General features: G+C 53.2%; 2 protein-coding genes across 5 annotated transcripts in view; both read left to right on the top strand.

Moving 5' to 3' along the window:
* COL11A2 (collagen type XI alpha 2 chain) overlaps positions 1-14,246 on the top strand; it is an 86,659-nt gene that overhangs the window by 4,781 nt on the left and 67,632 nt on the right. For all 4 annotated transcript variants that reach the window (XM_072987129.2, XM_072987127.2, XM_072987130.2 and 1 more), the window contains exon 2: positions 14,060-14,230. In XM_072987129.2, coding sequence (XP_072843230.2) covers positions 14,060-14,230 — 171 coding nt within the window. The remainder of the gene's footprint in view (positions 1-14,059; positions 14,231-14,246) is intronic.
* Positions 1-14,246, top strand: part of LOC110070991 (RLA class II histocompatibility antigen, DP alpha-1 chain) — a 195,071-nt gene that overhangs the window by 180,630 nt on the left and 195 nt on the right. The window lies entirely within an intron of this gene.

The following is a 14,246-nucleotide window of genomic DNA, read 5'->3' as shown; positions in this document are numbered from 1 at the left end:
GTTTTTAAAAATAACACACACACACACACAGAGACCCAAGTAAGCTCCATCACGAGACCATCATGATCACAGTCAGGGCACACCCCTGAAAAGGATTTGCACCGTGCTTCCTCCTTCCATCAGCATCTGGTGAGGTAGACTCTTCCTGGACATGGGGGTGCTACTTGCAGCTCCTTCCTCGAGATTGAGGGATCCTGACTTTTGCCTGATTCTTAAAGCTGCCTCAGCTAATGCCCATCCTTGCCTCTTGTAGCAAGGAAGTTAATCCTGCAAGTATTAAACTTATCCAGACTTAACCACCTTGCATGATGTTCTGTACAGAACTTGTGGGAGAAGAACTTTTCCATTCTCTGCCCCCATGGGGCTTACAATCAGAGAGAGATTCAAGAAGAAGGAAGAAGCCATCCCAGGTCATGGGGAAAGGAGAAAACAATTGATTCTTTTAATTTCATATGATATCGGCTTAATTGCCATAAGGTTTGCTTAAGGAAGCTAGTAAAACTCAGTAGATTGGAGCACCTGGCTACAGAGTCTGGGGTGCGGGAAAGTTCTGCTTAAAGGCTGTAGCTGTATTCTGTTCCAGTGATGTCCATATGCTCTTGGCAGGAAGCAGCAGCCACTAGCGGGAGGGGTAGCCCCTTATCCTGCCCTCTCGCTTAGAGGTAGAGCATAAGATCAAAGAGTTATTTTAGCTCAACATCAAAAAAACTAAGATCGTGGCCACTGGTCTCATCACCTCCTGGCAAACAGAAGGGGAAGATATGGAGGCAGTGACAGATTTTACTTGCTTGGGCTCCATGATCACTGCAGATGGTGACAGCAGCCATGAAATTAAAAGACATCTGCTTCTTTTGAGGAAAGCGATGGCAAACCTCGACAGCATTTAAAAAAGCAGAGACATCACCTTGCTGACAAAAATCCGCATAGTCAAAGCTATGGTTTTTCCAGTAGCGATGAATGGAAGTGAAAGCTGGACCATAAAGAAAGCAGACCGCCGAAGAACTGATGCTTTTCAACTGTGGTGCTGGAGGAGATTCTTGAGAATCCCCTGGATTGCAAGGAGAACAAACCTATCAATTCTAAAGGAAATCAACCCTGAGTGCTCACTGGAAGGACAGATCCTGAAGCTGAGGCTCCAGTACTTTGGCCATCTCATGAGAAGAGAGGACTCCCTGGAAAAGACCTTGATGTTAGGAAAATGTGACGGAAAGAGGAGAAAGGGACAACCGAGGATGAGATGACTGGACAGTGTCTGCGAAGCAACCAACATGAACCTGACACAACTCCGGGAGGCAGTGGAAGATAGGAGGGCCTGGCGTGCTCTGGTTCATGGGGTCACGAAGAGTCGGACACGACTAAACGACTAAACAACAACAAAAAAGTTACGATTAGGTAACTAGTATCCTAGCTGTTTCTCTCATAACATACTTGTAATCATGCTAAGTCAATAAAAGAGCTCTCAGGGTGTTGCCAGTAGGCTCCACTGGCTCGGACATCCTTTGTTTTCAATCTCCAAGGCAATTAGCCTTCCTTTGTTCTGTGATCAACCACACTGGGGAGGCTGGACCTTTGAGCCGACCGAGCATGTGTGTGGATGATGGGATCGGGTGCCCTGCCTTCTGCGCAGGGTCTTGGGGAGAGGTGCGTGATGGTCCCAGAGTGCCACCAGGAGGAGGAAACCATCCTGAGAACGTTGTCAACTAGAATACCCAGGAAGCAACAGTATAGGGCTTATTGTTCTCATCCTCAATGTATTTGGAGATTCCGAGATTTATAATTCAAAAACTATATATTTTCCATCCTTGGCTGGTAAGCAATTCTTGATCCAAATGAGTTAGTTCACTTTTTTCCACCCGACTCAACGTAAGTCCTTCCCTAGGTGGGTGGAGTAAGACAACCCCCCCCTCTGCTTTCCATGGGGTCCTGTGTCCCATTTTAGGGCCACTCCTAGCTCCCGCCCCCAGTTCCTTATCCACTTCCTCTTTTCCATCGGAAGGAGGGCATTTGGCCTAGTTGAGCGCAAAGAGAAAACTGGAGCCTTCGCCTACTTGAGAGGTTTCTCCAAAAAAAGGTTCAGAAAAAAGAAGAAGAGAAATTATACCCACCAGAACCCACCCACCCCAGTTTGCCTCCACGTTGTGATCTTGTGTTTTTGTCAATTGCCACCAAAGGGGTCTCCGACTTATGGAGACCCTACAATTGACGGATCTCCTAAATGTCCCGTCCCTCTCGTGAGCTCAAGCCTGTGGTTTCCTTTAGGGAGTCAGTCCACCTTATATTGGGCCTTCCTTTCTTCCCGCTGTCCACAACTTTTCCCAAGCATGACGGGGGTCTTTTCCCTGGGAATCTTGCTTGGCGTGTCTTCTTCCTTGGGATAAATTTTGCTTCTTGAGTTTAGACCCTTGAGGCTCATCCCACAAAACACCCTGGACTCATTTTCATACTTCTGGGTAATTGACTGAGCTTGGGGCACGTGGGGTGTGTGGGGTGCGTGTGCTATTTCAACCCAAGGGTCAGGAGATTCTGGGCATTGTAATCCTAAGAGGGACATTTTTCAATGATGACCCTGGTTTTCCGAGGATGGAGAAGGTGCTTCCCCTTGGGTGAGGCATATATTCATGTCCTTCGCCATGACTGGAGGGGGTAGACATGCCAGTCCCATTCTGTTCCCCCCCCCCCCGGCTGCCTCTGCCTCTTGGCGCCCTAGCGAGTATGGACTGGCTGCCCTACCCAGGCAGGCAGTGGGGCTTTTCACTGCCTGCCAGGTGTGGCCAGCTCAGCCCTCGGCAACGTGACTTGCCTCCCAGAAGACCCCTCTGGCCCAGGAAAGGAGCCTTCATCACCGAGAGGGGGGCAAAGCTGCTCCTCCAAAGGGGAGCCGAGGAGGCCGGGGGGGGGCTACTCAGAGGAGAAGACTTCCCCTAAGGGTGGGGTGGGGTGGAGCAGGGCAGGTAAGACCGCCTTGGGAAAAGGCGCACAGAGGAGAGAGAGAGAGAGAACAGAAAAGCCAAAGAAGCCCCAAGCACAGGCTTTGCCAGTGGGCACCTTTGGGTGCTGCCTGAGAGAGGTTAACGTTTGGAAAGGTAGCCCCTGGCCACCGGCTGGGCTCCTTGACAGAGCTTGGAAATAATCTGCCTGTGGGTCTAGCTAGCTCAGTGAGAGTTAGGGGTCTGGTTGCGAGTTTAGTTCCCCCTCGACGCCGTTGTAGGAGAAGAGCCGGCCTGGGTCGCCTTGGGCAAGCTGGAGCTTGGTCCTCATTGTCGTTTAGTCATCTAGTCGTGTCCGACTCTTCGTGACCCCATGGACCAGAGCACGCCAGGCCCTCCTGTCTTCCACTGCCCCTTGGAGTTTGGTCAAAGTCATGTTGGTTGCTTCGCAGACACTGTCCAGCCATCTCGTCCTCTGTCGTCCCCTTCTCCTCTTGCTCTCACACTTTCCTAACATCAAGGTCTTTTCCAGGGAGTCTTCTCTTCTCATGAGATGGCCAAAGGATTGGAGCCTCAGCTTCAGGATCTGTCCTTCCAATGAGCACTCAGGGTTGATTTCCTTCAGAACGGATAGGTTTGTTCTCCTTGCAGTCCAGGGGACTCTCAAGAGCCTCCTCCAGCACCACAATTCAAAGGCATCAATTCTTCCGCGGTCTGCTTTCTTTATGATCCAGCTCTCCTCGGACCCCACCAAAGGAAGGATGAGTAAATCACATGGGAGTCCTCTATTCCCAGGATAAAAAGATTCTGTAAAACTCCGAAGTGGAGTTGATGGCAGGAACCTACCTATCTACCAGATTTCCTTCCTTCCTTCCTTCCTTCCTTCCTTCCTTCCTTCCTGCCTTCCTTCCTTCCTGCCTTCCTTCCTTCCTTCCTGCCTGCCTGCCTGCCTGCCTTCCTGCCTTCCTGCCTTCCTGCCTTCCTGCCTGCCTTCCTGCCTTCCTGCCTTCCTGCCTTCCTGCCTTCCTTCCTTCCTTCCTGCCTGCCTGCCTGCCTGCCTGCCTGCCTTCCTTCCTTCCTTCCTTCCTTCCTTCCTTCCTTCCTTCCTTCCTTCCTTCCTTCCTTCCTTCCTTCCTTCCTTCCTTCCTTCCTGCCTTCCTTCCTTCCTGCCTTCCTTCCTTCCTTCCTGCCTGCCTGCCTGCCTGCCTTCCTGCCTTCCTGCCTTCCTGCCTTCCTGCCTGCCTTCCTGCCTTCCTGCCTGCCTGCCTGCCTTCCTTCCTTCCTTCCTTCCTTCCTTCCTTCCTTCCTTCCTTCAGGGAAAGCTCTTCCTTCTTTAACTTTCCCCTCCATTTCACTGTCTCCCCCCTTTCCTATTTTCCTCATCCAGATGTAAGCTCTTTGGGGCAGAGTCCTGCATCTTTAGCTTCCGTTACAATGGGGTTGTGTAACACGGGTGGCCTACCGTCTTTTCTTTTAAAATTGAATTTTTAGTATAAATAGAGAAAGAGGAAAGAAGAGAAGGAAGGAAGGAAGGAAGGAAGGAAGGAAGGAAGGAAGGAAGGAAGGAAGGAAGGAAGGAAGGAAGGAAGGAAGGAAGGAAGGTAGGTAGGTAGGTAGGTAGGTAGGTAGGTAGGTAGGTAGGTAGGTAGGTAGGTAGGTAGGTAGGTAGGTAGGTAGGTAGGTCCACTTGGAAGCTCTTTGGGGTAGAATCCTGCTCCTTATGGCTTGTGCTCTACTGCCTCTGTGCCAAGCGTTGAAGGAAGTTGAACAGCAATTCTTTGACACGTCGGGTCAAAGAACATTGGCAATGCTGTTAATTCAGGTCATGAGCACCCTTGTCCACCAAGGGCCAGGAGCAGGCCCACCATCTCTCTCTCTCTCTTTCTCTCTCTTTCTCTCTCACATACACACACACAGCCAGACACACATGCACGCACGCACGTATGCACGAGGCAGCCCGGCGGGGCTCCGCAGCCGCTTCGCAGGGCAGGTCGCCTGAGCTGCCGCCTCTGCTAAACTCATCACGGGCTCCCGTCTCGGCTGTTGTTTTTACCCGGGTGTCGGATCCGACCTTCCCGACGGAGGGAAATCTTGGATGCCCCAGGAATGGAAAACGCTCCTGGGGGCGGGAGGCTGAAGCCGTCGCCCCGATTGAGGAGAGGCCAGCCGCCCCCCCCCGCATGGCTCGCCGGCGCCCCCCCTTGTCTTTGCCCTGGAAGGGGATCTGCTTCTCTGGAGGAGGCGGGGCGCTCTCTGCACCCCCCCCCTCACACACACACACACACACACCCGTCCTCTGCAGTGCAACAGCCCTCTGCAAAACGACTTATCCAGACTTTGGCATCCTGAGAAGGGGACTGTTGGGGAGGGGAGGGGAGGGGAGGGGGGAGGCTGAGATGGAGAGAGAGGGAGAGGGGGAGGGAGAGAAGCACCAGGCTCACATCTGCTCTTCCCCCCCCCCAGCAATGACACCCTGCCTGGCAGCTGCCCCCCCCCGCCCCCGCCCCCACGGCATGCCTCTGGTCCCGCCTGCGTTTCCACTCTCGGACCTGCTTGGAAAGAGCCATTTTCTGGCTGCAAATTCCACTCAGCCAAAACTGGGAGCAGCCGCGTCTGGAGGCTGCAGATGGGGAAGAAAGCGACGGGGGGGGGGAACCTGGGAGGGGGAAAAAGACACTGGGGGGGGGGGAATGGCAGGCTGGGGTGGGTCGATTCGGACAATGGCGGGCAGAGAGGAGGGGAGAGGGCAGGAGAGCAGGTGAAAAGGGGCTGTCCGAACAATGCAAAGCCTTGCAGAGTTTTAATGAGCCTCTTGGTTTCCATCCCATTCTTTTTATGGATATTTTGCCCCCCCCTCCAACCCTTTATCCAAAGTGTGTGAGCCTCTCCTCCCACTTTTGAGCCCCAGAGGCCTGGTCAGCTGCCTCTTGGGATCATCTCCCCCCCCCCACTTTCCCTGGGGAGCGTCTTCCTTGTTAAGCTGTGGAACTCCCTGCCACCAGATGTAGTGATGGCTGCCTCATGAGTTGAGGGGATGAATTCGTGGGGGTGGGGGGCTCTGTGAATCTCCCAGCAGGATGGCTACAGGTCAGGTGTCACCATCTGAGGCAGGTTGTTTTTGTTGTTAATGTGCCATCATGCCCCCCCCCAACTCGTGGCAACCTCATGAATGAGCCACCTCCAAAATGCCCTGTCCTCAACCGCCTTGCTTGGCTCTTGCAAACTCAAGACTATGGCTTCCTTTAGGGAATGGGTCCATCGCACAGCTGGCCTTCCTCTTTTCCTGCTGCCTTCCGCTTTTCCCAGCTGGATTGTCTTTTCCGGAGAACATTTCCTTCTCAGGTCATGCCGAAAGCAGGACAGCCTTGGTTTCAACCTTCTCCCCCTCCAGAGACCGTTCAGGCTTGATCTGATCTAGGAGCCACTGGTTTTGTTCTTCCTGGCCATCCAGGGAAGCTGTAAAGCTCTACTCCAGCTCCACGTTTCAGCTGTCTTAATCGCCCAGCTTTCACATCCAGATGCAGTGATTGGAAATATAGAGGCAGAGATGGCCTCTGCCCTGTCAGTGGATGGGGACATGGTGGGGGGGGGGGTCGCAGGAGATGGAGATACAGCTCATGCCTTTCCTTTAAACCGGAGTTGGAGAAATCCATGTGGCCACCCCGGACTCTGAAGAATCTGCCCCTTTCACCCACCCAGACCCTCCCTGGTTGGCCCTCCGGCCAAGATTCCTTGGCCTTGAATCCCCCTCCCCATCTTTGCTGGAAATTACCAGGAGCTGGATTGTTGTTTTTTTTTTTCTTTCTCGAGGGGGAGGGCAGGCCGGCAGTGGTCCCATTCCAGCGTGGAAACTTGGCTGCCGGTGGCCAGGGAATGTCAATACAACCCCCTTTTCAGCACAATGCGTGTTCAGGGGTTGGGGGGGGAGCTTAGCCTCACCATGCTTGGGGATGGGGCATCATCATCTTTTGAAGGCGTCCCTACATGTCATTGTTTTCCAGCCTGGGAAACTTGAGACTTGAAGAAAGGACTGGCAGAGGGCCTGACTGGGTAGATTTCGGGGTGTGTGTGGGGGGGAGAAGTTCTTGAATTTGGCTTCAAAGACTGAGGAGCCAGGAGCCATATTCCAATGGTGGCCAGGCGCTAGTTATGGGGGAGCAGAGAAATTAGCCACCCCCCTCCTGACCCTCTTCTTTTGACTCCTCAATGGAAAGCAGGGGAGGGCGGCCCTTCTGTTTTCCCCCACTTTTCAGGCCCCTCCTGCCTTCCCCATAGAGTCCATTCTGGGAAGGGGGGGCCTTCCTCTAAAATGATGGGGTGAGCCCTGCAGCACCCCACTCAAGCCCTTTAATTTCAGGGGGGGCATCAGGAGAAATCATGCTTAAGAAACAGAAAGGTGAATGGACTTTCCCCGAGAAGGTGAATTCCATGGTGCAATAAAAGTGGATCCATCCAGAACCATTACCGACTTCGACCCGAGGTTGGAAACTTTACTCTTTTGAACGCCAGCTCCCAAAGAACCATGGTCCCAGAACTCCTGCAATTTGGGAGGCGGCCTCGCCTCTCCCAGACTGATGCCAGCCTAGTACTTTCGACTACAACTCCCAAGAGACACGAGAGATTATGGGAGTTGTAGTAAGAAAAGTAAAAATGTCGGAGTTCTGGGTGTGGGATGTGAAGCTTGTTTCCTTGTATGAAACTACAGTATCACACATCCCATCATGCACCGAGCAGCATGGGAAAGGGTGGCGGGGGTGGGGAGCGAATGGCTGGCCCTCCCACCATCAATGCCGTAACAGTTTGAATCATGAGGTGACGGAGGGAAGTGATTTCTTGGAAAAGCTATGATGGTGAAACCAGGCTTATGGGAGCCTTTCTTGTTAGCCTCACATCCCATAATAGCCCAACAGAGATCTAAAGCAGGCCCCACAAGGGGTACCAAATAATAGATTCCCCCCCCTTTTGACATGTGGGAACAGACACATGTGTCAGGGCGGGGTGGTGAATGTCCCGCTAAGGGGCCCTTAAAACAGAATAAGTCTTTAACAGACTTACGTGTTCATCATCTTGGCTATTAGTCATTGTTCTGTTCTGCTTTGCCGGCTGGATGGCTCAGTCAGGGGGAGCAGCTGGAGCCAGGGATCAGCAGTTCAATTTCCTTCTGTGTGTCAAAGGAGAAAAGCCAGCCTGTGTGGCCTTGGGCAAGCTGCATGGCGGCCCCAGGGCACCACCAGAAGGAGGCGAGAATGGGAAGCCACTTCGGAGTACTTGTTACCTAAGAAACCCCAGAAAGGGTCACCATAAGTCGGAATGGACTTGACAGCACAGACAGAATTTTTTTTAAAAAAAATGCAATTTTTTAAGGGTAATACTAGACAAAGTGGCAATGGTCCATTAGCACAGTGGGCTTTCAAAGAGTAGATTACTTCAGGTAGGAGGTACTGTACTGGATACAAGTCTACAAAGTAACAATAGCATTATTAACACCAAATTTTAAATAGTGGGAAGCAATGAAGAGTCTTATGGTTCATAATGAGCTGAAAATCCTTGGTTGGTGTTTAATCCCTCTGATGCATTCTAGAATGCATGAATGTATCTCTCTCTCTCTCTCTCTCTCTCTCTCTCTCTCTCTCTCTCTCTCTCTCTCTCTCTCTGTGTCTCTCTCCCCCCATCAGTTTTCTGTAGTTATTTTTCTCTAGTACAGTCACTTGCAGATCATTTATAGAGTGCCCAGGGAGACTGAAATGTTTCAGAGCAGGTTTTTGTATGTATTCTCATTATTTACGTCAATGAATTCTCTTGCACAAAGCAGCACACTTTCCTTAGAGTAGGGTAACTGTGCTGCCAGAGTAGCTGTGGACACCGAGCTCGTATCTGGATTAGTACCAGGGTTTAGTTCATGTCTCTTGATTTGTGTACTTTGCAGACAGACCCACGACATGTGCTTTATCGTACATAGTTTGGGCTTCTGCATGCGCAAGCATGCAACAGAGATAGTATGCAAGGGAGAAGGACCCCATGCCCCCCCCCCAGTTGTCCCTTCCTTGCACCGTTTCCTAGGTTGTCTTGGTTGCAGTGCCCAACACACCCTGGAGCCCATGCATGTGACATGGACTGAGGAGGGGGAAACATGCATGCGTCTTGTGTCAGGTACACACATGAGGAGGAAACAGGGCCAGAGAAGGAGCCTTCAGGTTGGTGAGGACCAGAGATTCGTTCCTTGGACACCCCAGGTTTCGGAATGAAAGTGTCCTGCTTAGGAAGTGATGCTGATGGCGGCCTATGATTCCCTCCCCAAACCTATAGGGTGGCGGGGGGGGGGGACAGAGGCAGGCCCAGAGCTCTCCAGACTTGCCAGGTGACAACCCTTCACCACAAGCTGTCCCTGTTGCGTTGCAAAGCACTTGACTGCAGTCCAGTCTTGAACAGGCAATCAAGAGCCATTCGTCTGACAAAAGGGTTGATGTGGGTCAATCTAGCTAACTGGGAATTTTAAGAAAGTGGGGCAGGAGAAATGCACGCCTGTTGCCTTGCCTGCCAGCCATCCCTCCCCGGGGTCTGGAGAGCGTTCCCGGCGCGGGGGGCGCGCGCTGTGCTCCAGGCGCGCGCTCGGCGGCCGCGTTCCCGCTCCAGCCCCTTGATGGCTTCCCCAGACCTGCTATTGTCCCGGGGAGGAGAGGAGGCGGAGGCGGCCCGAGGGAGGGGGCGCGTCGACGGGGGGGCGGCAAGAGGGGCAGGAAAGCGGGCAGGCGGGGCGGCCCCGATCCCTTCGGAGCGGGTCGCGCCTCCGCTTGCATCGTGCTCAGGCTTGGCCCCGGGGCTCGTGGGCTGCGTGCGCCGCTTTGGCCGGCTGAAGGTCTTCTCGGAGGAGAATCGGGAGGGAGGGCTGGGTCGGGGTCGGGAGCGACCTCCCCAGCGCCCCGCTCTTCACGTGCCTTTGGGCAGACGCGCGTCAAGGCCAGGCAGGGAGCCGAGAGACCAAGGACACCTGAAGGAGAGAGGCCTGCCTGCGCTGGACCGAATCGACAGCCAAGATCGTTAAAACATCAGAAAAGTTACTTTTGATGCTGTCTGGGGGGGGGGGGGGAGAGATTCCAGACGCGAATGCTCTGCCCAGCCGGCCCCGCATTAAGTTAACGCACAACCACTGGGGGAGGGGGTTCTGCAGCTTTCCAAGCTGAGCGCGCGCGGGGGCGGCGGCGGGTGGGGCCTTTCTCTCTTTTTTTACCGGGCCGGATGGGGAGCCCCTCACCCCTTCTGTCCCCCTTCCCCCACTTTGCCTATACCAGTGGAAGAGCAGCCGATCACCCCCACCCAAGGGAGAGAGCCTGGGGGCCACCGCCGCCGTCGGTATTCGCAAGGGGAGCGAGCCAGAGAAGCAGCAATATACTGTATTAAAGTTTTCCCTGTCTGCGCAGCAGAGTAAACTCAGCTCCAATAAGCGGGCTGCCCTTCCCGCTGTGGGTCCCGTAGTAAAGGCAGAAGGAGCTTGTTCTTGTTTAGTCGTTTAGTCGTGTCCGACTCTTCGTGACCCCATGGACCAGAGCACGCCAGGCCCTCCTGTCTTCCACTGCCTCCCGGAGTTGGGTCAGATTCATCTTGGTCGCTTCGATGACACCGTCCGTCCATCTCCTCCTCTGTCGTCCCCTTCTCCTCTTGCCTTCACACTTTCCCAACATCAGGGGCTTTTCCAGGGAGTCCTCTCTTCTCATGAGAGGGCCAAAGTATTGGAGCCTCAGCTTCAAGATCTGTCCTTTCAGTGAGCACTCAGGGTTGATTTCCTTCAAAATGGATAGGTTGTTCTCCTTTCAGTCCAGGGGACTCTCAAGATCCTCCTCCAGCACCACAATTCAAAGGGATCAATTCCTTGGTAGTCAGTCTTCTTTATGGTCCAGCTCTCACTAGAAACCTAGCTTTCCTCCCAAGAAGCAGGTCTCTTTTAATTTTGTGGCTGCTGTCACCATCTACAGTGATTATGGAGCCACCCCCCCAAAATTAAAATCTGTCAGCCTCCATACTTTCCCCTTCTATTTGCCAGGAGGTGATGGGACCAGTGGCCATGATCTTAGGGGTTTTTTTAATGGTGAGCTTCAGACCGTTCTTTGCACTCTCCGCTTTCTCCCTCATTAAGAGGTTCTTTAATCATTTTCTGCCATCAGAGTGGTATCATCTGCATATCGGAGGTTGTTGATATTTCTTCCGGCAATCTTAATTCCGGCTTGGGTTTCTTCCAGTCCAGCCTTCCGCATGATGTATTCTGCATATAAGTTAAATAAGCAGGGTGACAATATACAGCCTTGTCGTACTCCTTTCCCAATTTTGAACCAATCTGTTGTTCCATATCCATTTCTAACTGTTGCTTCTTGTCCCACATATAGGTTTCTCAGGAGATAGGTAAGGTGGTCAGGCACTCCCATTTCTTTAAGGACTTTCCATAGTTTGCTGTGGTCCACACAGTCAAAGGCTTTGGCATAGTCAATGAAGCAGAAGTAGATATTTTTCTGGAATTCTCTGGCTTTCTCCATAATCCAGCGCAGGTTAGCAATTTGGTCTCGAGTTCCTCTGCTCCGAAATCCAGCTTGCACTTCTGGGAGTTCTCAGTCCACATACTGCTGAAGCCTACCTTGGAGGATTTTGAGCATAACCTTGCTAGTGTGTGAAATGGGTGCAATTATACAGTAGTTGGAGCATTCTTTGGCACTCCCTTTTTTGGGGATTGGGATGCAGACAGGTCATAGTGGAGAGTTCTGACTAAGCGCGATCCACCAGGAGCAGGAACTGGGCAAGCCGCTCCAGTATCTTTGCCAAGAAAACTCCATGAACAGAAACAAAAGAATGAGCTATTAAGAAGCAAAGAAATAAGGAAGTTGCATTTCAAATGTTTCTCTGTGTTACCTGTTATCAGGTCAGAATCGACTTATAGCGACCCTAAGAGGGCTTTCAAGTTACAGGAAATGTTTAAGGTGTGGTTCTACCCGTGCCATTCCTCCGGTGAGTTTCTGTGGCTGTGTGGGGTTTCGAACCCAGGACTCTGTCCACGGCATCCCTCCTGGACGTGCCTTTCAGAGAGGACAGCCTAAGCCCAAATCCTAGCCAGATAGGCAGACGGAAAAGACAGAGGGATCGCTCCCTGCAGGACTCTGAAAGGAAGCACGAGGCAGGCTCAGAGTATCTGTCTAAAACAGGAGGTGCAAGAGGAAGAAGAAGCGGGAAAGTCAAAAGGGAGACGCAGAAAGGTGGTATATAAATAAAACGAAATAAAATAAATCACCCTCTCTGGTTCTCTGGGCTGGAGAGGGGGTTACAGGGGATGCTCAGAGGATCGCAGGCGAACCGCCATCCCCACCGGAAAGGCCCCTTTGATTTCCTTGTCAAAGGGATCCCTGCGGGTGTTGTGGGGGGGGGGGGAGGGGAAGGCCTGCCCCAAAGATCTTAAGACTTATAGGGCGGAGGGACCCTTCCGGTAAGGAAAGGTTGGGGCTGAGTCCCTTTCTGGGTATTGAAGCAAAGCACTTTTCATTTGCTAAGGACGGTCTTGCAAGTTTAATTGAGTAACCCGCCCCCCCCCCCCAGCCGGCCCTATAGACATGTTTTGCACGGAGATTTTTTGAAAAGTCAAGTAAAAAAGGAACGTGTGTTCTGGCCCGTCTCGCCCCACGCAACCCTCTCTTTTCTTGCTGGAGTGTGTGTATGTGTGCGTTTTGGGGTGTGTGTCAGGATCTCTGCCTTTTCTCTCCCCCCCCCCCCCCATTCTTTCTCCGCTTGGCTGGTTGCCGCTGCCTGACAATGCTCGAGTGAGGAGAGGGTCCAGGCAGACACGCAGGAACGCGTTTGCGCGCGCGCTCTCGTCCACACGTTCTCCCCACACACACACCCTCGCCCTGCCAGGGTGGCGGGGAGTCGCGTTCCACCCGGTCCATCGCCGCCTTCCTTCAGAGTCCGGGCGTGTGTGCGCGCGTGTGTGCGAGGTGTGCGTGTGCACGCGCGTTCTTTTGAGCGTGCGGGCGCGTGCCTCCGCTCCCCGCTCCCGGGGCCGAACAAAGAGGCTTTTCACGCGAGCGGAGCAAAGAGGCCGCTTCTCCTTTCGCCCGGCCGATCGGAATGCCGATATTCTCTCTCTCTCTCTGTGTGTGTGTGCTGTCGAGGGGACCCCAGGCTGGTCCCACACCCCACCTGAAAAGATCCGTATTCCTCTTATGGCGGGGGGGGGGGAGACGAGGGAGAGGGAAGGAGCGCAACAGTTCTGGACCCAAAGTTCTGGGTTCGGGTCCAGTCCCCCCCCCGCCTCCCCATAGATACTTTTTAGGGAGAATCCTTCTTGCCCCCCAGCTTTAAAGGGGGAAGCCACCGAGGCCTGCCTTTCGGGGGCGCTCCTGCTGCCCTTTTCGGAAGCTCCCCCCCCCCCCCAGCCATCCTGGCAGGTTCCTGGGATCATTCTTGCCCTCTTCCTGGTTGATTTTCAGAAATCTTTGAAGGGTTCTTAAATTTCATCATCCGCATTTTGTCTTAATCTGTTTTGGATTCTCTTCCAAAAAAAGAAAGAAAAAACGGAGTTTTATTTTCTTTCAATAGCAAAGTGACTGTAGAAAGTTGGCTAGGCCTTGCCCTAAGCAGAGAGGCACCGGGTTGCCACCTTTTCAAACCGCTTCTGCTCCTCTGCCCTTCCTTAACTTGGCAGAACTCCTAAGAGGAAGCTGGTAAGGGCCAGCTTCCTTGGCTAAAGAGGGTGGGATAGTGCCCTTGAGTCCAAATGCTGCAGCACTATCAAGTCATTTTGCTTTGGGGCAATGGGGTGAGACTAGATGGCCTCTGAGGTCACCCCTTACAATTTGACAATTCTACAACTATAAGTGGCCAAAGGCCTCCCCACTTCGGAATGATGATGATGATGATGATGATGTGAGTCAGCATCACGTGATCAGTGTCTGTGTGCTCCCAGGTCTTTTAAAGCCAGAGGGGCAGGGCCGAGGAGGGGAAAGTGGCATTTTTGGGTGAGCCATGAATGTGTGTGTGTGTGTGTGTGTGTGTGTGTGTACTATTAGGGGATTATTGAAGAGGGGGATGAATTTGGGGAGGGAGGTTGGAGGGGGAACGGCTTCTCTGCTGACCCTTCGCTTCCCCTCCCCCCGCAGCCACAGATCCTGTGGACGTCCTCAAGGTGCTGCGGCTCCAGAACCAGCCGGAAGGAGTCCGCAAGACGACCGGCTTCTGCCCCAAGCGGCGCTCCGGATCGGGGCCCGATGTCGCCTACCGGATCTCCCGCCAGGCTCAGATCAGCGCCCCCACCCGGCAGCTCTTCCCAGGTAAGGCCACCCTGGG

This window comes from Pogona vitticeps, chromosome 2 (genome assembly GCF_051106095.1).
Source record: "Pogona vitticeps strain Pit_001003342236 chromosome 2, PviZW2.1, whole genome shotgun sequence".
In the NCBI taxonomy this organism is placed as follows: domain Eukaryota; kingdom Metazoa; phylum Chordata; class Lepidosauria; order Squamata; family Agamidae; genus Pogona; species Pogona vitticeps.
The sequence above is the reverse complement of the archived record's forward strand: the minus strand, read 5'-3'. Positions and strand labels throughout refer to the sequence as shown.